Genomic DNA, 20,544 nt, shown 5'->3' with positions numbered 1-20,544 from the left:
AACATAATTTATAACTATCTTATAGTTCATGGTGGATTTTCCGAATGGCTGCCATGGCAATCCTGCAGTGTGACTTGTGGTCAAGGAATACAAAAAAGGATGAGGCTGTGTGACAATCCAGCCCCAGCAAATGGTGGATTGTATTGCCAGGGAGAAGAATCCGAGACCCGTCTCTGTCAAAATAAACCTTGCCCAGGTATTATATTTATTACAATTTATAGCTAATTTTAAACCCAAACTTTTTTTTTCTTTTTGCTTTGAATAGAGTGGAATTGTTAGATCCTCTGTAAAGTTTTTCTTTTACAATTATTTTATTAATAGAAAAGTAGACACAACAGAACAGTGCAATAGTGTGATGAATACATCAAACTTATGATAAAGAGGAAAATCCCAGTAACGGGGTACTATACACAAAGTACAGAATTAAGTAATATAATGATACAATAAAAGAGAAAAATCAACAATAAGCTGCTCACACAAAACCAAGAGATTCATGTACAGGTTATTGCGTATAAACTCCCACTTATGGGCATCCAGCATTACTGTTGCCACCATCACTGAGTCGACTCCAAACAAAAAAATTCAGGAGTCACAGAAAAAGAAAGTACTTAGAGCAAATAAAAGAAAAGGTAGACTAAAGAGTATGAAGAGACAAGGGGAAGTTAGATGGAAAGAAGTTGAGTGTTGAATCTAGAGGGTTGATTATTTACTACCCATGGCCGCCATACCCTAAGAAATTTGTCATGGGTATCATTCATGCAATTTTTAACTGCCTCAAAGCTGAGTACAGAAGTCTTACATGCCCTTGCAATGGTTAACTTAGTGGCGTTAAAAAGGTGCTGAGCTAATTGACGCTCCGGGCGGAGAAGCTCAAGGATGGGCTTACATAAAAGGGCTTCGTAGGGATCTCTCTTAATATTAGAAGGAGCATGTTGTGTAAAAGTGAGTAGACCCTAACCCATAGTCTGCAAACCTTTGGACGTGTCCACCAAATATAGCCCCGAAAACAATTTGGAGAGTAGGAAGGAATAAAGCGAGCTATCCTGGCTGGAGTATAATACTATCTGTAGAAAACTTTGTATACATTCTCCAAGATAAGAACATTCCTGGAACTTTTCATAAGGGATACTGTCACGGTCTGCCAATCCTCTGGATCCAATTTTTGACCTAGATCCTTCTCCCGCTGAAGGTGATATGCTCTCACTGGGGGTTTCCTAGAGGAAGTGATAGAGGAGTAAATTAAAGATATCAATCCTGATGAATGGGGTCGGGCCCTACAAATGCTTTCAAAAGGAGTCAAGGTATATGGAGTAGGTTGGGTCCTAATAAGTTTCAAAAGAAAATGTCTGATTTGAAGGTAACTGTGAGGCCCCGTACACAAGTCCGAGGAACTCGACGTGCCAAACACATTGAGTTCCTCGTCGAGTTCAGTGTGGAAGCCGCCGAGGGGCTCGGCGGGCCGACTTTCGTCATTGAACAACGAGGAAATAGAGAACATGTTCTCTTTTCGGCCCGACGAGTTCCTCGTCGGCTTCCTCGCTGAAAAGTGTACACACGACCGAGTTTCTCGGCAGAATCCAGCTCCGACCGAGTTTCTGGCTGAATTCTGCCCGAGAAACTCGGTCGTGTGTACGGGGCCTGATACTCTCTAAGGCCCCGTACACACGTCCGAGGAACTCGACGGGCAAAACACATTGTTTTGCCCGTCGAGTTCCTTGTGAAGCCGCCGAGGATCTCGGCGAGCCGAAATTTCCCATTGAACAACAAGGAAATAGAGAACATGTTCTCTATTTCCTCGCCGAGATCCTCATCGGCTTCCTCGGCCGAAAGTGTACACACGGCCGGGTTTCTCGGCAGAATTCAGCTCCGACCGAGTTTCTGGCTGAATTCTGCCGAGAAACTCGGTCGTGTGTACGGGGCCTATGGGGAATATCGTGAGATGATCTAAGAGCTTCAAACGTAAGTATTCTCGTGGGTGTGAATAGAGAAATCCATTATCCGTCCACCAGGAGAATTGTTTAGGGTTGTCACAGCTAGGTGGGAATAAAGGACAGTGAGCGAAACGTAGCAACGGTAAATGAGGTGAAAGTAAACCTGCCGAATATTTAACGGAGTCCCAGATACGAAGCGTATGAACCATACATGGGCCAAACCCTTGAGGGCGTTTTGAGGGAGGTAGCCATGGAACCGAAGCGACAGGAATGGGGTGGGAAACAGTAAGATCAATAACAGCCCAAAGAGGCATTTGGTACGTGTCATGAAGATGGGACAATGGAGCTATATTCGCTGCTGAGTAGTAGGCCTGAAGATTAGGAACCGAGAAACCCCCATTAATCCGACAAGCGTACAGAGTATGCCTATTGACACAGGGTCGGGTAGGACCCCAAATAAACTTCAAAAGCTTACGTTGGTTAATATGTAATATGTGGGAAGCAACCGGGACAGGCAGCCCTCGAAAAAAATACAGCAATTTAGGAAGGTAAGTCATACAGACTGCAGAAATGCTAACGAACCAAGATAATGGAACGTGGGACCAGGAGGATAACATGTCAGAAAGCTTCCGAAAGAGAGGAGGGAAATTAGCCTGATAAAGACCGTCGTATGTGGGAGTAAGGTGTATACCTAGATAAGGCGGCGAGGGGAGCCATTGAAACGAGAATTTTTTTTCAAGGAGGTGAAATCTAAAGGGGAAAGATTCACAGACATCGCTTTTGATTTGGTAGGATTGACCGGTAGACCCGACAGAGACGCAAAAGACTCCAAAAGGGAGAACAGGTTGGGCAATGAGATTTTGGGTGACCTAGGACAGCAGACCTGCAGACAGCTGAGCCGGCCAAGCTTAAAAAAAAAATGTAGATATAAACAAGACCGACCCCCAAGGACAGGGTCAAGGTGAGCTTTAAATGTAGAGAAACATCTGAGAGATACCTCAGTCCCATATGAAAGTGGAAAGTGTACACACGACCGAGTTTCTCGGCAGAATCCAGCTCCGACCGAGTTTCTGGCTGAATTCTGCCCGAGAAACTCGGTCGTGTGTACGGGGCCTGATACTCTCTAAGGCCCCGTACACACGTCCGAGGAACTCGACGGGCAAAACACATTGTTTTGCCCGTCGAGTTCCTTGTGAAGCCGCCGAGGATCTCGGCGAGCCGAAATTTCCCATTGAACAACAAGGAAATAGAGAACATGTTCTCTATTTCCTCGCCGAGATCCTCATCGGCTTCCTCGGCCGAAAGTGTACACACGGCTGGGTTTCTCGGCAGAATTCAGCTCCGACCGAGTTTCTGGCTGAATTCTGCCGAGAAACTCGGTCGTGTGTACGGGGCCTATGGGGAATATCGTGAGATGATCTAAGAGCTTCAAACGTAAGTATTCTCGTGGGTGTGAATAGAGAAATCCATTATCCGTCCACCAGGAGAATTGTTTAGGGTTGTCACAGCTAGGTGGGAATAAAGGACAGTGAGCGAAACGTAGCAACGGTAAATGAGGTGAAAGTAAACCTGCCGAATATTTAACGGAGTCCCAGATACGAAGCGTATGAACCATACATGGGCCAAACCCTTGAGGGCGTTTTGAGGGAGGTAGCCATGGAACCGAAGCGACAGGAATGGGGTGGGAAACAGTAAGATCAATAACAGCCCAAAGAGGCATTTGGTACGTGTCATGAAGATGGGACAATGGAGCTATATTCGCTGCTGAGTAGTAGGCCTGAAGATTAGGAACCGAGAAACCCCCATTAATCCGACAAGCGTACAGAGTATGCCTATTGACACAGGGTCGGGTAGGACCCCAAATAAACTTCAAAAGCTTGCGTTGGTTAATATGTAATATGTGGGAAGCAACCGGGACAGGCAGCCCTCGAAAAAAATACAGCAATTTAGGAAGGTAAGTCATACGGACTGCAGAAATGCTAACGAACCAAGATAATGGAACGTGGGACCAGGAGGATAACATGTCAGAAAGCTTCCGAAAGAGAGGAGGGAAATTAGCCTGATAAAGACCGTCGTATGTGGGAGTAAGGTGTATACCTAGATAAGGCGGCGAGGGGAGCCATTGAAACGAGAATTTTTTTTCAAGGAGGTGAAATCTAAAGGGGAAAGATTCACAGACATCGCTTTTGATTTGGTAGGATTGACCGGTAGACCCGACAGAGACGCAAAAGACTCCAAAAGGGAGAACAGGTTGGGCAATGAGATTTTGGGTGACCTAGGACAGCAGACCTGCAGACAGCTGAGCCGGCCAAGCTTAAAAAAAAAATGTAGATATAAACAAGACCGACCCCCAAGGACAGGGTCAAGGTGAGCTTTAAATGTAGAGAAACATCTGAGAGATACCTCAGTCCCATATGAAAGTGGAAATTCCGAACTTATGAAAGTTCAAATCTTCAGCCAGTAGGGACATCTTAGAAACGTTGAGCTTGAAGCGAACAAAGAGCCTGTGAGCTTCGCTGGGACGCCTGCGATTGCTTGCAGGAGGGCTGTGTGATCCATGGGCATGAGGACGAAGATGATGGTTCATCTTGGGATGGAGGGAGATCCAGGTGAAGATCCTGAAAAAGGCGTTTCAAATCGGACAAAGAGGACGCCTGAAAGTGACGACCCTGGTAAGAAAAAGAAAGTTTAAAGGGAAACCCCCACCTGTATTTAATACCATGGGTTTGTAGGATTTGGAGGTAGGGTTTCAGGCTCCTCCGCTTTGCAATAGTGACTGGGGAAAGATCCGCAAACAGTTGGAGAGAATGATTTTGGAATGAAAGATCTGGGACTTCTCTTGCCGCCTGCAGGAGTTTCTCTTTAGTGCGGTAATAATGACATTTTATAATAACAACCCTGGGTAGACCCTCCGATGGTTTAGGTGCTAACGATCTGTGAATATGATCGAATTACAGGCGCTCCAACGGAATCTCAGGGGCCAACGCCTGGAAAAGGGCAGTAGCTGTGCCTTGCAAATCAGTTATGACCTTGGGTAGTCCACGGATCCTAAGGTTATCCCTGCTGGCCCTATTTTCAGAATCCTCTAATTTGTCACGCAAGCTGTCCAGCTCAGCAGTGAGTTTGTCAACTTCTTCTTCATGGCCCTCCAGGACAGTAGTAGTTAAGTCCATACGCTGCTCTAGCTGATTAGTGCAGTGGCCAAGTTCTTTAAGGCCCTGCATGAGGTCAGAAGAAAGCTTACGAGAGGCTATGGCTATTTCATCTCTCACTATGGAACGGAACTTTGCCAGCATAACATCTGAGTCCTGCTGAGCAGGGCTTACCAGATCAGAAGGGTACTGCTGCAAGCTGTCTGATGGAGAGGCTGAAAAAGGGTGATTATACTGCGCTGCTTAAAACACACTAATTAATAAGACTAGCTGCTCACACTGCTAACAAAGACACATTAGCTGGAACAAACAGAAACAAAATTGTGTAGCGCTATGGACTTTATCATTCACGAGAACTTCTTTATTGCATTTGTTACTTTATTTATGTTCCCTTTGTTCCCATGAGGAACTACCACTATAGATATTAATTTGCAATAGCGCTACACAATTTTGTTTCTGATGGAGAGGCTGAGCCAGCACTCGAGAGCCTCATGGTGTCATCAGGCTCCGGAGGTTCGGGCGCCATCTTGCTTCTCCCTACCTCGGGAGAGACCTTGCTCTGTTTGGGCGGTTTTACTTAGTTTTTTTTGCGAGCGGTACATACCCGCGGGTGCCTGGCGGTGTCCGCTATCCCGGGGGTCCGGTGGTCTGTGACTGCGGGCGGTTTGGGAGCTGTCAGCCGAGGGTGTATTGGCCGGTGGCGCGGAGCACAGGGATTAAGCAGCCACCTCCCGCGATCACGCGCATGCGCCCCCCTCTGTAAAGTTTTTATTGCTCTCAGTGCACCTATTGAAGAGACTTTCTGTTAGGAATGAAAGGGATGGAAAATCTTTCCAACAAAGGCACAGTTAAAAACAAAAATACATTTTAATAGATTGGGGAAAGGTTAAAACATCTGACAATGTTTTTAATTGTTGCCTTCCTATATGTGCGTATAGATTAGTATTTTTGTTAAGAGTATAAACTAAGGCCCCATTCACACATGCGGATCATTTATCCATTTTTCATACATCCGTTGATGGATGAAAAACGGACATCAATGCATTTCTATAGACTGTAAATGGACGATCACCCATTTACATCTGTTTACATCCGTTAACATCCCTTTTTTTTTAAACAGACCAAAGCTCTATTTTTCTTTTGTTTTAAAAAAAGGATCAGATGAAAAATGGATGTAAACTGACAAACGGTCAGTTTTTCATCCATTTTTTGCATTGTTAGTGGATGTAAAAAAAACTGATGAGAAACGGATGAGCAGTCATCCGTTTTGACGTGACTGAACTGATGACATGAATGGTCCGCATGTGTGAAAGGGGCCTAAAAGGTTATATAGGAAATCCCGTATTATGTAGTATATGGAACTTACCTAGATTTTACCAGCACATTTTAAAAGCACATATTTATTTACTGCAATATTTCAGCTGCAGTGATGTTTTACTCGGCCTATTGCCTACCCACCTTCCCAAACCAAACTGCAAATTCAAAACAAATAAAAAAATTAAACATTAAGAGAAAAAATACTTACCTCGCACTGTGACTTCCAGTGTCTAGGTAAAAGTTATATAACTGTCAGCCTTGCAATGCCTCATGGGATTATTAGTTCCACAAAAGCTGGAGCGCAACAGCGCACTCACCCCTCCACAGCTTCCTCAGTAGCCCGGCGGTCGTTTCGCGTCAAACTTTGCGTATTCGCGGTCCGCCAAACCGCAAACATCTAGCGATGTTCGCGGCGGTCCGCAATGTTACATGGGTAAGAACTTTGACCTATGACACATCCATCAGGTGGTGCAGGACAGCCAATTGAGACATTTCAGCACATGGACATAGTTACATATAGTTAGTTAGTTAATTAGTCAGGTTGAAAAAAGACACAAGTCCATCCAGTTCAACCACAAAAAAATAAACAAACAAAATAAAAAACACAGTACAATCCTTCCTCTTGATCCACAGTTGACCCACAGTTGATCCAGAGGAAGGCAAAAAAAAAAACAGCAGAGCATGATCCAATTTGCTACAGCAGGGGAAAAAAATCCTTCCTGATCCCCCGAGAGGCAATCGGATCTACCCTGGATCTACCTACAAATCTTAGTACTCAGTTATATTATGTACATTTAGGAAAGAATCCAGGCCTTTCTTAAAGCAATCTACTGAGCTGGCCAGAACCACGTCTGGAGGGAGTCTGTTCCACATTTTCACAGCTCTTACTGTGAAAAAACCTTTCTGTATTTGGAGGTGAAATCTCTTTTCCTCTAGACGTAAAGAGTGCCCCCTTGTCCTCATTGTTGACCGTAAAGTGAATAATTTAACACCAAGTTCACTTTATGGACCTCTTATATATTTGTACATGTTGATCATATCCCCCCCCCCCCTTATCTCCTCTTCTCAAGAGTGAATAAATTTAGTTCTTCTAATAGTTTCCTCATAGCTGAGCTCCTCCATGCCTCGTATCAGTTTGGTTGCCCTTCTCTGCACTTTCTCCAGTTCTCCAATATCCTTTTTGAGAACTGGTGCCCAAAAACCAATTGAATCCTGGGAAGGCTTGGGATTCCTTATTCCACTAGACTGTGCTTCTGCAAAGTGCAGAAGTGTCTACTTGCAATATTTTGGAACTTCACCTTTCTCAGATTATTCTGTGTGAAGGCCAAATGATGTCACTGCAGCCCATCCAACACAGAAGCCAATTTATAGGGTCTTTTTATTTTTCTCCCTAATGGTTTTTTTTCTTTTGGTGGGGGCTAGGCACTGAGGGGCATGATGTCTTTATAAACGTTCTGCATTAACACAGTTGTCCTACAGAGTTTTCTTTCAACAACCCCCTCTGCAGCAGTTTCCCACAAACTATATGCTAACAGGTATAGCCAAAGTATTGTTCTGGGAGAAAGAAGGTGTGGGTTGGATCCGCGCAGCGGAAAGACAAACACACAACAGCGAGTGGAAGGTGCTGGTAAAGAGAGAACTGCTGCCCCTACTATTTACTACCACTAGGTGGAGTAAAAGAATGAGAAAAAAGAGGGGTTGTAGGTATGGCGCTGTTCTGATTAAAGAAATGTTTGTTGCTGTCATTATAAGACTCAAGAATACATGTGGTGATACCCCCGGCGGGTTATTGGCTGTGAAAGAATCGTGATTCAATGAAAAGAGAAATTTGAATCCCGTAAAAAGTTGTTGGTCCCTTGGCCGGGTGTTTACTAATGTGATACACCCTCGGCCGGGTATAAGTAAGTGCTGAGCTGATGCTAATTATAAATGTGACATCAAAACACAGTGAATGGAGTATGACATCAAAACATGATAAAATAAAATTACTTAAATAAAATGAAAAGAACCCCCTGCCAGGTGTTTACTGTTGAGCCCTTGGCCGGGTATAATAGGTAAATAAATGAATGTTCATAGGGTGCATAAATCAAGTCCATATAAAGTTCATGGAAAAAATCAACACAGTGAATAAAACAATATTTGTGAATCAAAAAAGGGGGGGAAGTGATGCAGTGACTTTGTGCTTAAAACTTCAGCGTTGCTGGGAGAACCATTAGGATCCTTCTCTGTGCCTGATAAACCGTGCTATTTACAAAGTTGCACTTGATCTGATCTATATCAACTTTGATATGAAAAGGTTACTATGATAAAAAAAGTATTTCGTAACAACTATTTTGATTGTGCCCGACATAACCTAGAAATTCAACATAGCAACAGAATGCAAAAATGTGGCCATTCAAATCTATGGCAAAATATGTCTGTGAAAAGGTCACTTGAGTCCTAGCTCAAATTATTAGGGAGCCTGCTTTTAGTTGTAGATCTTATGAGCCTAACTCCACCATACATTATAGTTTTTTATTTGCTTTTTTATTGCATGACAAAGCTGATGCAAGTTGGTTAGACTGGAGCCCATGGGAAGAGTGCTCTAAAACTTGTGGAAGTGGCAAACAAACAAGAACAAGAATTTGCAATATTCCTCCAGCCCAAGAAGGAGGAAAGACATGTGATGGAAAAGCTATTGACACCAAAGTTTGTAACATCAAATCCTGCCCAGGTAAGCATTATGAAACATACTGGCTACACAAGGGAAACCCCAAAAGTCTGTTTTCAAATGTGTGCAATCACCTCTAGGACAATGGTCTTAGCCTGGGTTCACAGTTGTCCAACAAACGCTCTGACATTGGGAGCTCATGTCGCATGACGTGTGAAAATCAATGTTTCCCTATGAGAGCCGTCTTAACTGGTCCGATACAAGTCGGTCCGTCTTTGAAAATGCTCCCTGTACTACTTTGGTCCGTCTTTGATCCTGCTTCAGCCCATTGAATATCATTGAAGTCGGATCAAAGTAGGATCCTTGTCCTTACCATCCGACTTTTGACATCCGACATGGTGATTACAGCAGCAGTAAAAGGAATTTATCCCACACTGGGATTGTTTTGATTGGTCAAAGAACAAGTCAGACTATCACAAAGTCGGATCGAAGTAGTATCCTGTTCATGAAAGTTAGATGGATGTCGGACCGATGTAGGACCGATGTCGCAGAGCAAAGTAGGATGAAAGTCGTATCACTGTTGTGTAGTATAGCGTGAACCAAGCCTAAATCCAATTAAAAGGAATGTTATAATTTCAGGTTGCAATAACAAGTAACATGTTGCAATAATAAGTCCACTATGATTTATATTTTGCCCACAGATTGCACCAACTACAAGTTCATGAGCACTTACTGGTCTGAAAGAACATAATAGAATTTATTTACTAAAGGAGTGAAGGCCTTTTATGTAGTTAATTTAGTCTATGTTCCTTTTGCAAAGTAAAAAAAAAAAGATTAAAATATATGTATCCAAATTACTATCTATCCTGGAAAAACAATGTCTAATACATTAGGGTAGACTACAAATGCTCAAAGGTTTAATGCACAGAACAAAGATATTGCCAAAAATGTAACAGCGCTCTGGGACTGATTGCCTACAAATTGTGACCACATATTTCAGTACTCGTCAAACATTTTCTGAGACAGACTGATCTATACTGGTGCTGCAAGTCCCATAAGGGAACTTTATTACATATCTTTTAAGCGTGTTCAGAGAGTCGCCCCTTTTACATTTTTTTTTTATTATTTTTCAATGACTTTCAATGACTTTTATCTGGATTGCCGGGACCCGACAATTCATTATAGCTGCGAGTAGTTTTAAATTACTTTTTTTCCTTTAGAAATTTCATTTTGTGCAGAGACTGTTATAAACACAGGAAACATGCGCTACTCTACAGGCATACTATAGACACCCCCAGGTACGAAATTTAGAGGAATATTTCACTTTTATTGTTTCACTTTAAGCATTTTTAAAATCACTGCTCACAAAAAAACTGCAGTTTTTAAAACTTTTTTTGTATTGATACATGTCCCCTGGGGCAGGACCCAGATCCCCAAACACTTTTTATGACAATAACTTGCATATTAACCTTTAAAATTAGCACTTTAGATTTCTGCCATAGACTTTTAAAGGGTGTTCCGCGGCTTTTCGAATTTGCCGCGAACACCCGAAATTGTTCGCTATTCGGCGAACGGGCGAACAGCCAATGTTCGGGTAAAACTCATGTTCGACCTGAACATAAAGCTCATCCCTAATTATTATTATCCTAAAGAAGTACATGATTTGAAGAAATGATTAATGGCTTGTATCACAACAGTAACTACTGCGAGCGTGAATCGTAATATAGAGGTTTCTGAATCTCAAGTATTGCATGGCCTACCACAATACTGCTTACTCAGTGCACTCACTCTACATGGATACAAATTGGATCCATAAAAGGATGACAGGAAAGTGCAAGGAATTTACCTGACTGAATGGTGTTTTTATTTGTATTTTTTTTTAAAAGAGTTCAAATTATATGGCTCTGAAATTGAACATTATTAGTTTGGTGAACTGTTCTTGTATGAGCCTGCATGAATGTGGACAGGAACTGGATCCACTGAGTTGGCAGAAGATCAGCAGCACTGAGATGCAACATGGAATTTAAAAAGGTAAAAACAAGTGCAAAAAGACAATTATTTATGACTCACAGTCTTTTGACAAACTAAATGTCATTGAGGAAAGTTATAGATTTACTGTAAATACAGGATTAACCAACTGTGATATCTAATATACAGGTATATCTGCAAATATCATTTTAGCTAAATAGCCTACCAGATCTATAACATGAACATACTATACTGATTCTTTCCACTTATTTTAGTTGATGGAGAATGGAGTTCCTGGCAAGTGTGGGGTCCATGCAGTAAGACATGTGGGAAGGGAACTCAAATACGTGCAAGGCTCTGTAATAATCCACCTCCATCCTTTGGTGGAACATTTTGTGAAGGACAAGACACGCAATCACAAATATGTAACATACGCCATTGTCCAGGTAAATTTTTTTTATTATTGTGTGCTTGTATTCATGTTTACGTGTTGTTTTCATATCTATTAAAATACATAACATTGTTGGATTTCTTGTGTGATAGTTCATAAAGATAATCTCTAACAATCTCTAACAACAAAGTCTCATTACCTCATAATAATTTTTTTCAAGATCACTTTTTTTTTATACTGAACAAAAATCCTCTGAAACCAAGTATTTTTTTCACACAATTGTCCTTTTGTTTTTCATACAGTGGATGGGAAATGGTCACCCTGGGGAAGTTGGACACCTTGCAGTGTTTCCTGCAATGGAGGCCTTCGACAAAGAACTCGTGAATGTTCCAGTCCACAACCACAATACGGAGGCCACAAGTGTAAAGGGAAAGCATTTGAGAATGAGTTTTGCAACGGAGACTCATGTCCTAGTAAGCTTCATTTTCTTTCCAAAATTATATTACGTTTCCCAGTTTCACTGAGTTGATGGAACTTATTTTCAGTTTTTTTTTCTCTTTTGTATACCTAGTCCAGTTAAGAATAAAAAAAAACAGAAATTTTCTTAATCGTTCATCAATAGACACAAGAACAGTGTATTCTGCCATACTACCACCTTTAGGAAGATTTAGAAACTCAAAACATAAAAGCCATTGGCAAGCCATGGCTTTCCAAGCCTGTGACTACAATAAGTCTGTGGCTTGTCACATATGAGCATGGAATATCATCTCTTTTTTCTCCCAGTATTCCCTGAAATTAGTAATAAAGTGGAGAATTAAGTACTGGGTCCCATGCACATGTACACTGCTGCTTTTCTGATTTTCAACATGAAGTAGTTGCCTGCCATTGCTCTCCTCACAAGGGTGATAGATTTACCTTGGGTTGTCCTGGCTGTTGCCTCATACTGACTCTGCTTATATATACTTGCCTGCTTCTGCATTTGGTAGTGAGTACCACAGATGCTTCCAGTGGGCATTACTTTGCTTTCATTCTTATGTAGTATGTAAAATCCCAATAGCAAATGGAACTTCCCTATGGGTCTCTCTGACTTATGATCCTCTAGCACTTTTTGCTGGTCTCTGCTGCCATGAGCGTTGACTGCTGATATAATTCCCAGGAGGCCCTAAGTCTCCTTTCTTTCTCTCTGCATTCCACCTTAACCAGGACATCCTCTCTGTTCCATTTCAGTTAATTTCAAGAAGATATCCCTCCAATTCTTGGATGTGGTTGGGGCGATTTGCTTCTAACTCTCAGCTACATCTTCCTTCAGATGGACTGACTAATTTTTTGTCATTACTGAAGAAGTGAAGATTAATTTATCAGTGGTGAAGGCAGGCAATTTTTTAAGCCTACTGGCTTAAGTATAAGATTCCACCTTTTCTAGTCAAGGCACACCTGGTCTTCCATTCGCACATTCTTTAAAGTTTTACCAGATGGATTTCCAAGCATGTGCTTCACTGTCCTTTTTCCTTGGGCTGTTAGTTACTTTAGCATTGTTTTTTTTTACGAAAGGCAAATCCACTTTGCACTACAAGTGAAAACTACAATTGCAAAGTGCACTTGAAATTGCACTGAAAGTGCACTTGGATGTGCAGTCACTGAAAATCTGAGGAAGTGTCTGCATAGGGACTAGACATGTGCAGTTCATTTTGTACCGAATTAATATTTTTAGTTTTTTGGAGATTCGCATATATACAAAAACCCGAATTACAGTATAAACAAAGTTTACCGAATGTTCCGAATAACGAAACTCGTCTGAATTTCCGAAATTCAAATTGAAATTTTAATCAAATTTTAGATCAAATTCCAGTTGAATTTGAACTCTAAACATATTTCTGAAATCAAAGACTGTGGGGGTTATTTACGAAAGGCAAATCCACTTTGCACTACAAGTGCAAACTACACTTGAAATTGCACTGAAAGTGCACTTGGACGTGCAGTCGCTGTAAATCTGAGGGGTAGATCTGAAATGAGGGGCAGCTCTGCTGATTTTATTATCCAATTGTGTGCAAGCTAAAATGCTGTTTTTTAATTTCCTTGCATGTCCCACTACAGCAACTGCACTTCCAAGTGTACTTTCAGTGCAATTTCAAGTGCACGTTGCACTTATAGTTTGCACTTGTAGTGCAAAGTGGATTTGCCTTTTGTAAATAACCCCCTTTGTGTTGATGTATTTTCCTCTCCTTGGATAAACTGCTTTAGGACAACCCGATTTGGTTGATTTACTAAAGGCAAATACACTCTGCACTACAGGTGCACTGCAAGTGCACTTGAAAGTGCAGTCGCTGTAGATCTGAGAGGAAGATCTGAAATTAGGGGAATCTCTGCTGATTTTATCATACAATCATGTACAAGCAAAGATGCTGTTTTTTATTATCCTTGCATTTCCCCATCTACAGCGACTGCTTTCCCATGTACACTTCCAAATGCACTTACAGTAAATTACCTTTAGGAAATTACCCCCAGTGTTCTGGCCCTTTGTTCCTTGATGAATTATTATGAAAACAGGATTTTTATAAACGTAGTAAAATCTATTTTTTGGGTTTCATTAAGGGACACAGAATAAAAACGATCAATACATTATTGATCTTTGATTGTTTTTACTCTTAAATTTCTTCATATTTTTGCACACATTTTATTAACAATACATTGTTGTTGTATTTACATTAGTATGAACAGCCCATAAAAGTGACAACAGACCTATTTAGTAAAAAGTATATTCAGAATAGCTAGTTTTATTATGCAATGGATACATGAATACTTATATTAAATAGTGATTTAACTTACCGGTGTGTTTAAAAGTAATAGCATGAACAAGGGACACCAACCAGTGAGCTTCTAAAGCTAATCAAGGAAATGTTACTCTGTCAAGACTAATCCGCATTTCCTATAATACACTGCAACTAGTCTTTATGCAGCTTCAAATCGGTATCCAGATAGAGATCATCTCAAATTCTGTGCAACATCTGTCAGTTTTTTTAAATTTTACCATGTGTCTCATTAAAATTTTCAAAGCAGGTGTAATGCCACGCACACACGACCGTTTTTTGGATTGTAAAAAATTACGCTTTTCTTTAACCACTTAAGCCCCGGACCTTTAGGCAGCTAAATGCCCAGGCCAGGTTTTGCGATTCGGCACTGCGTCGCTTTAACAGTCAATTGCGCGGTCGTGCGACGTGGCTCCCAAACAAAATTGGCGTCCTTTTTTCCCCACAAATAGAGCTTTCTTTTGGTGGTATTTGATCACCTCTGCGGTTTTTATTTTTTGCGCTATAAACAAAAATAGAGCGACAATTTTGAAAATAAATGCAATATTTTTTAATTTTTGCTATAATAAATATCCCCCAAAAACATATATAATTTTTTTTTTCCTCAGTTTAGGCCGATACGTATTCTTCTACCTATTTTTGGTAAAAAAAATCGCAATAAGTGTTTATCGATTGGTTTACGCAAAATTTATAGCGTTTACAAAATAGGGAATAGTTTTATTGCATTTTTATTAATTATTAAAAAAATTTTTACTACTATTGGAGGCGATCAGCGATTTATGGCGGACACTTCGGACAATTTTGACACATTTTTGGGACCATTGTCATTTTCACAGCAAAACATGCATTTAAATTGCATTGTTTATTGTAAAAATGACAGTTGCAGTTAGGGAGTTAACCACAGGGGGCGCTGTAGGAGTTAGGGTTCACCTAGTGTGTGTTTACAACTGTAGGGGGGTGTGGCTGTAGGACTGACGTCATCGATCGAGTCTCCCTATAAAAGGGATCACTCGATCGATACGCTGCCACAGTGAAGCACGGGGAAGCCGTGTTTACATACGGCTCTCCCCGTTTTTCAGCTCCGGGGAGCGATCGCGACGGAGCGGCTATAAACGAATAGCCGCGCCGTCGTCCCGTATCGCTCCCCGAGGTAAGCCGCACGCAGCGGGGGGGGGGGGTCCTGACCCCCCACCCGCTAGAAGGCAAGGACGTATATATACGCCCATCTGCCTGTACGTGCCATTCTGTGGACGTAAATAGGCGTGCGGCAGGCGTTAAGTGGTTAATGTCATTAAAAACGATCGTGTGTGGGCTCCAGAGCATTTTTCACGATGTAAAAAATGGCTATTAAAAATTTCGAACATGCTTTAATTTTTCAAGTTGTTTTTAACGTTGTTGTTTTTAACATTGTAAAAAATGGTTGTGTGTGGGCTTTAACGACGTGAAAAATATGCGCATGCTCAGAAGCAAGTTATGAGACGGGAGCGCTCGTTCTGGTAAAACTACCGTTCATAAAGGAGTAAGCACATTCATCATGCTGTAACAGACTGAAAAGCGTGAATCGTCTTTTACCAACACAAAATCAGCAAAAGCAGCCCAAAGGGTGGCGTCATCCGAATGGAACTTCCCATTTATAGTGCCGTCGTATGTGTTGTACGTCACCGCGCTTTGCTAGAGCATTTTTTTTTCATGATCGTGTGTAGGCAAGGCCGTTTTAATGATCGGGTTGAAAAAAACTTCGTTTTTTTCTAGACCATTAAAAATGTCATTTTTTTACAACCCGAAAAACGGTCGTGTCTACTAGAGATGTATAGAACTGTTCGCCGGCGAATAGTTCGCTGCGATTTTCGCTTGTTCGCATTCGCCGCCGTGGGCAAACATATGCAATGTTCGATCCACCTCCTATTAATTAACATTGAGCAAACTTTGACCCTCTACCTCACAGTCAGCAGACACATTACAGCCAATCAGCAGCATACCCTCCCTCTCTGACCCTCCCACCTCTCGGGAAGCATCCATTTTAGATTCATTCGGAACTTGCATTCTTAGTGAGAGGAGGGACAGAGTTGCTGCTGCTGATTTTATAGGGAAAGTGCTAGCTTAGGCCAGTGTACTCCAGTCCTGAAAGACTCATCTGATCTCTGCTGTTAGAACAGCACCCCAAACAGCCCTTTTTAGGGCTAATCAATCAGTCTGCTTTTTTTTTTCTCTCTGTAATCTGTGCTGCGTGATTTACAGAGAGAGACAGACAGAGAGAGTGTGTAATTTTTTGGAGTTAGATAGAGCAGGCAGGCTAGTCAGTTAATGTTACAGTGTGTAGAGGATATATATACATCACCAGGAGTTGTACATTTATTTATACACTGTATAGTTTAGTTAGATTAGAGGTGCAGGGTGTTGTGTAATATAAAGGGCTCCAGTGGTGCAGTGCTGTGTAATATAAAGGGGTCCAGTGGTGCAGTGCTGTGTAATATAAAGGGGTCCAGAGGTGCTGTGTAATATAAAGGGGTCCAGTGGTGCAGTGCTGTGTAATGTAAAGGGGTCCAGAGGTGCAGTGCTGTGTAATGTAAGGGGTCCAGTGGTGCAGTGCTGTGTAATGTAAAGGGGTCCAGAGGTGCTGTGTAATGTAAAGGGTCCAGTGGTGCAGTGCTGTGTAATGTAAAGGGGTCCAGTGGTGCAGTGCTGTGTAATGTAAAGGGATCCAGTGGTGCAGTGCTGTGTAATGTAAAGGGGTCCAGTGGTGCAGTGCTGTGTAATGTAAAGGGGTCCAGAGGTGCTGTGCAATATAAAGGGGTCCAGTGGTGCAGTGCTGTGTAATGTAAAGGGGTCCAGTGGTGCAGTGCTGTGTAATATAAAGGGGTTCAGAGGTGCTGTGTAATATAAAGGGGTCCAGTGGTGCAGTGCTGTGTAATGTAAAGGGGTCCAGTGGTGCAGTGCTGTGTAATGTAAGGGGTGCAGTGCTGTGTAATGTAAAGGGGTCCAGAGGTGCTGTGTAATGTAAAGGGGTCCAGTGGTGCAGTGCTGTGTAATGTAAAGGGGTCCAGTGGTGCAGTGCTGTGTAATGTAAAGGGATCCAGTGGTGCAGTGCTGTGTAATGTAAAGGGGTCCAGTGGTGCAGTGCTGTGTAATGTAAAGGGGTCCAGAGGTGCTGTGCAATATAAAGGGGTCCAGTGGTGCAGTGCTGTGTAATGTAAAGGGGTCCAGTGGTGCAGTGCTGTGTAATGTAAAGGGGTCCAGTGGTGCAGTGCTGTGTAATGTAAAGGAGTCCAGTGGTGCAGTGCTGTGTGATGTAAAGGGGTCCAGTGGTGTAATTTGTCTGCCAGGGTGTCTTTGCCTCACAGGGTAAACTGTGCCCACCTGCCAGTGCCACATCTCATATATGGTGGCACAGTAGCTTGCACTCATAGTACAACTAAACTAATCTAAAAAAAATGACAGGCAGAGGCAGGCCACCCCGCTGGGGCCATCGTGGTCATGGTGCTGTGATTCCCTTTGGCCCTAGAATAATGCCCAGTGTTCAGAGGCCACGTACCCTGAACTCAAAAAGTTCTGAGGACATAGTCAGAGTTTGGTCTTTCACTGTGAACCCTATTACAGACAGGGTTAGGGTTACAGATAGGGTTAGGGTTACAAATAGGGTTAGGGTTACAGACATGGTTAGGGTTAGGGTTACAGATAGGGTTAGGGTTACAGATAGGATTAGGGTTACAGACAGGGTTAGGGTTAGGGTTACAGATAGGGTTAGGGTTACAGATAGGGTTAGGGTTAGGGTTGCAGACAGGTTTAGGGTTAGGGTTACAGACTGTAACCCTAACCCTATCTGTAACCCTAACCCTGTCTGTAACCCTAACCCTGTCTGTAACCCTAACCCTAACCCTGTCTGTAACCCTAACCCTGTCTGTAACCCTAACCCTATCTGTAACCCTAACCCTTACATTACCTGATCGATACAACATCATACCTGATGTTTTAAAGCATGTTATTGCAAACAATTTATGAATCTTAGGTGATTTATGCCCTTTATGGATTAAAAACAGACTCTGCGACAACTACGTAATTTTCCATGGGAGTTTTGCCATGGATCCCCCTCCGGCATGCCACAGTCCAGGTGTTAGTCCCCTTGAAACAACTTTTCCATCACTATTGTGCATGGCCAGAAAGAGTACCTGTGGGTTTTAAAATTCGCCTGCCCATTGAAGTCTATGGCGGTTCGCGAACTTTTGCGGAAGTTCGCGTTCGCCGTTCGAAAACCGTTTTAGTACTGACACTTTGATATACTATATACTATATATATCAGGCTTTCTGTAAGTAGTTCATATTTATTAGTGTGTGTCTTTAACATTTTTTTATGGTTTGTTTTTTGTTTATACACATACATGCTATGTCTTCTTACTTTTTACACCTGTTTGTTAAACAGGTACTAGTATGTCTCATTTTTGGAGTGTTTTCATATTGGACCAGTATACGAAAATATCAGTTTAGTACAGTTTTTTAAGAGTTCAGAAGTGGGAATTCTCAATTGTCTGATGTGTCCAGATGAGCTTGATTCTTATATTTTCACTACTTGGCTCCTTGCAGCTGGAATAATAAAAAAAGGAAACCACAGTTTTTCCATGTCAACCTCAATGTGTATCACTACTCTGTCTCAACACAGCTGTTCTACAAGCTAAAGACTTCATGCAAGCTAATGGTTGTTTATTTCTAGACACTATTATATGCAATTTGATTTTATTGATTTTCAAGAGGTTACCATGAACATTTTCAAGAGGTTATTATAAACATTTGGCAATGAGTTGTACATTTCTGAAAGGCCCATGAACATAATAAGCATACATATTTTTCAAAAAAGCATGCTTTCTACGTTTTTTATTATTCCAAACAGTTTTTGGATTGTAAGTTTGTAGGAAATAGTGTAGTGTTGGCATCATACAAGATGCCTTTTATAGAGAATAAGCAGATAGGAGATTTGCCACAAGGGAACTTGAAGCCAACAGCCAGAAACAGAATCATATGGGGCAACTGGGAAATCAGGGAAAGGAAATCAGGAGGTTTATGGGGAAAGCAGAATAGGTGGTGGTAAGGGATGGAAGGAAAAAATGTACAGAACATTTTAGATAGTACATGGCACATCTGTGTTTAACAAAATGTTTTATTTTGTAGTTCATGGAAACTGGGGACCATGGAGCGCATGGGAAACATGTAGTCGTACATGCAATGGAGGCCAGAGGAGGAGGCATCGCACCTGTGACAGCCCTACTCCTTCACATAATGGAAGAGGATGTGCTGGAAAGGATACAGAAATACACAAGTGTAACACTGAAATATGTCCTGGTTAGTTTTGGCTTATGCTTCTTTGAGTAGTACATATTGTACAAATTTAATTCTATTATTAATACAGTGAACAGTTTATTTTTTAGTAAATCAACCATATTGCATATATTTTATTTTATTCAACAATAAGGCTACTTTCACACTGGGGCGGTGTCTGCATTGGAGTGGCGCTTTTCATCCGCAAGTGAGGCATTTTTAACCCCCGCTAGTGGCCGAAGAAAGGGTGTTTACACCGCTCCCGCGCCGCCCTAAAAATCAGTCATTAGAGGCACTTTTCAGGAGCTTTACAGGCGCTATTTTTAGCGCTAAAATGCCTGAAAGCGCCCCAGTGTGAAAGGAGTCTATCATTTATTGGATATTTGACTATAGGTTTAAAAAGCAAGAATAAAACAAAAGTTCACAAAATAGACTAGTAATTAAAAAAAAAAATGGGAACACCCTTTAATCTTATTACTTATATTATATTCAAATTACTACAATATCCATGAACCTTCTGCTCTCCTGGGATAACACCTTTATCTGCTGCTATATAGCTTCAGTTCTATGATGGAGTGCAGTAAGGATTACAATTTGATTTGGTGTTTAAAGTTCATTTCACAATGTTTCTTTCAATTATGTTAAGTTTATTTCCAATAAATTACAAGGTTGTAATGTATCAATTTAAGAAAAATATTTAGGGCCTTACAATTCTAGGTTATCAGAGGCAGATCCTTTTCAGCCTTAGCTCTTTCTATGAAACAGCAGCTGTTTATAGAATTGCTTTTCAAGTCACAAACCCTCATATATGCATTATATTTGCAACAATAGTTAATGATGAAAGGGAGCAACAGTCACCTCCCCCAAAAAAAGATAAATGAAGTTAGGAGCCTTTTATCAGACCAATCTTTTCAACAACAATCTTTTTATTATATATTAGGTACATTTAACATAATTTAGGCACATTATTTATCTGTAAAAAGCCTTCCTTGTGCAGACATCCAAAAGCCCTGAGACTGCT

General features: G+C 41.5%; 1 protein-coding gene across 2 annotated transcripts in view; it reads left to right on the top strand.

The window, feature by feature from the left end:
• Positions 1-20,544, top strand: part of HMCN1 (hemicentin 1) — a 384,153-nt gene that overhangs the window by 288,937 nt on the left and 74,672 nt on the right. For both annotated transcript variants that reach the window (XM_040359793.1, XM_040359792.1), the window contains exons 88-92: positions 26-196; positions 8,943-9,113; positions 11,294-11,464; positions 11,712-11,882; positions 19,377-19,547. In XM_040359793.1, coding sequence (XP_040215727.1) covers positions 26-196; positions 8,943-9,113; positions 11,294-11,464; positions 11,712-11,882; positions 19,377-19,547 — 855 coding nt within the window. The remainder of the gene's footprint in view (positions 1-25; positions 197-8,942; positions 9,114-11,293; positions 11,465-11,711; positions 11,883-19,376; positions 19,548-20,544) is intronic.

Source organism: Rana temporaria, chromosome 7 (assembly GCF_905171775.1).
Source record: "Rana temporaria chromosome 7, aRanTem1.1, whole genome shotgun sequence".
Classification (NCBI taxonomy): Eukaryota; Metazoa; Chordata; class Amphibia; order Anura; family Ranidae; genus Rana; species Rana temporaria.
The sequence above is the reverse complement of the archived record's forward strand: the minus strand, read 5'-3'. Positions and strand labels throughout refer to the sequence as shown.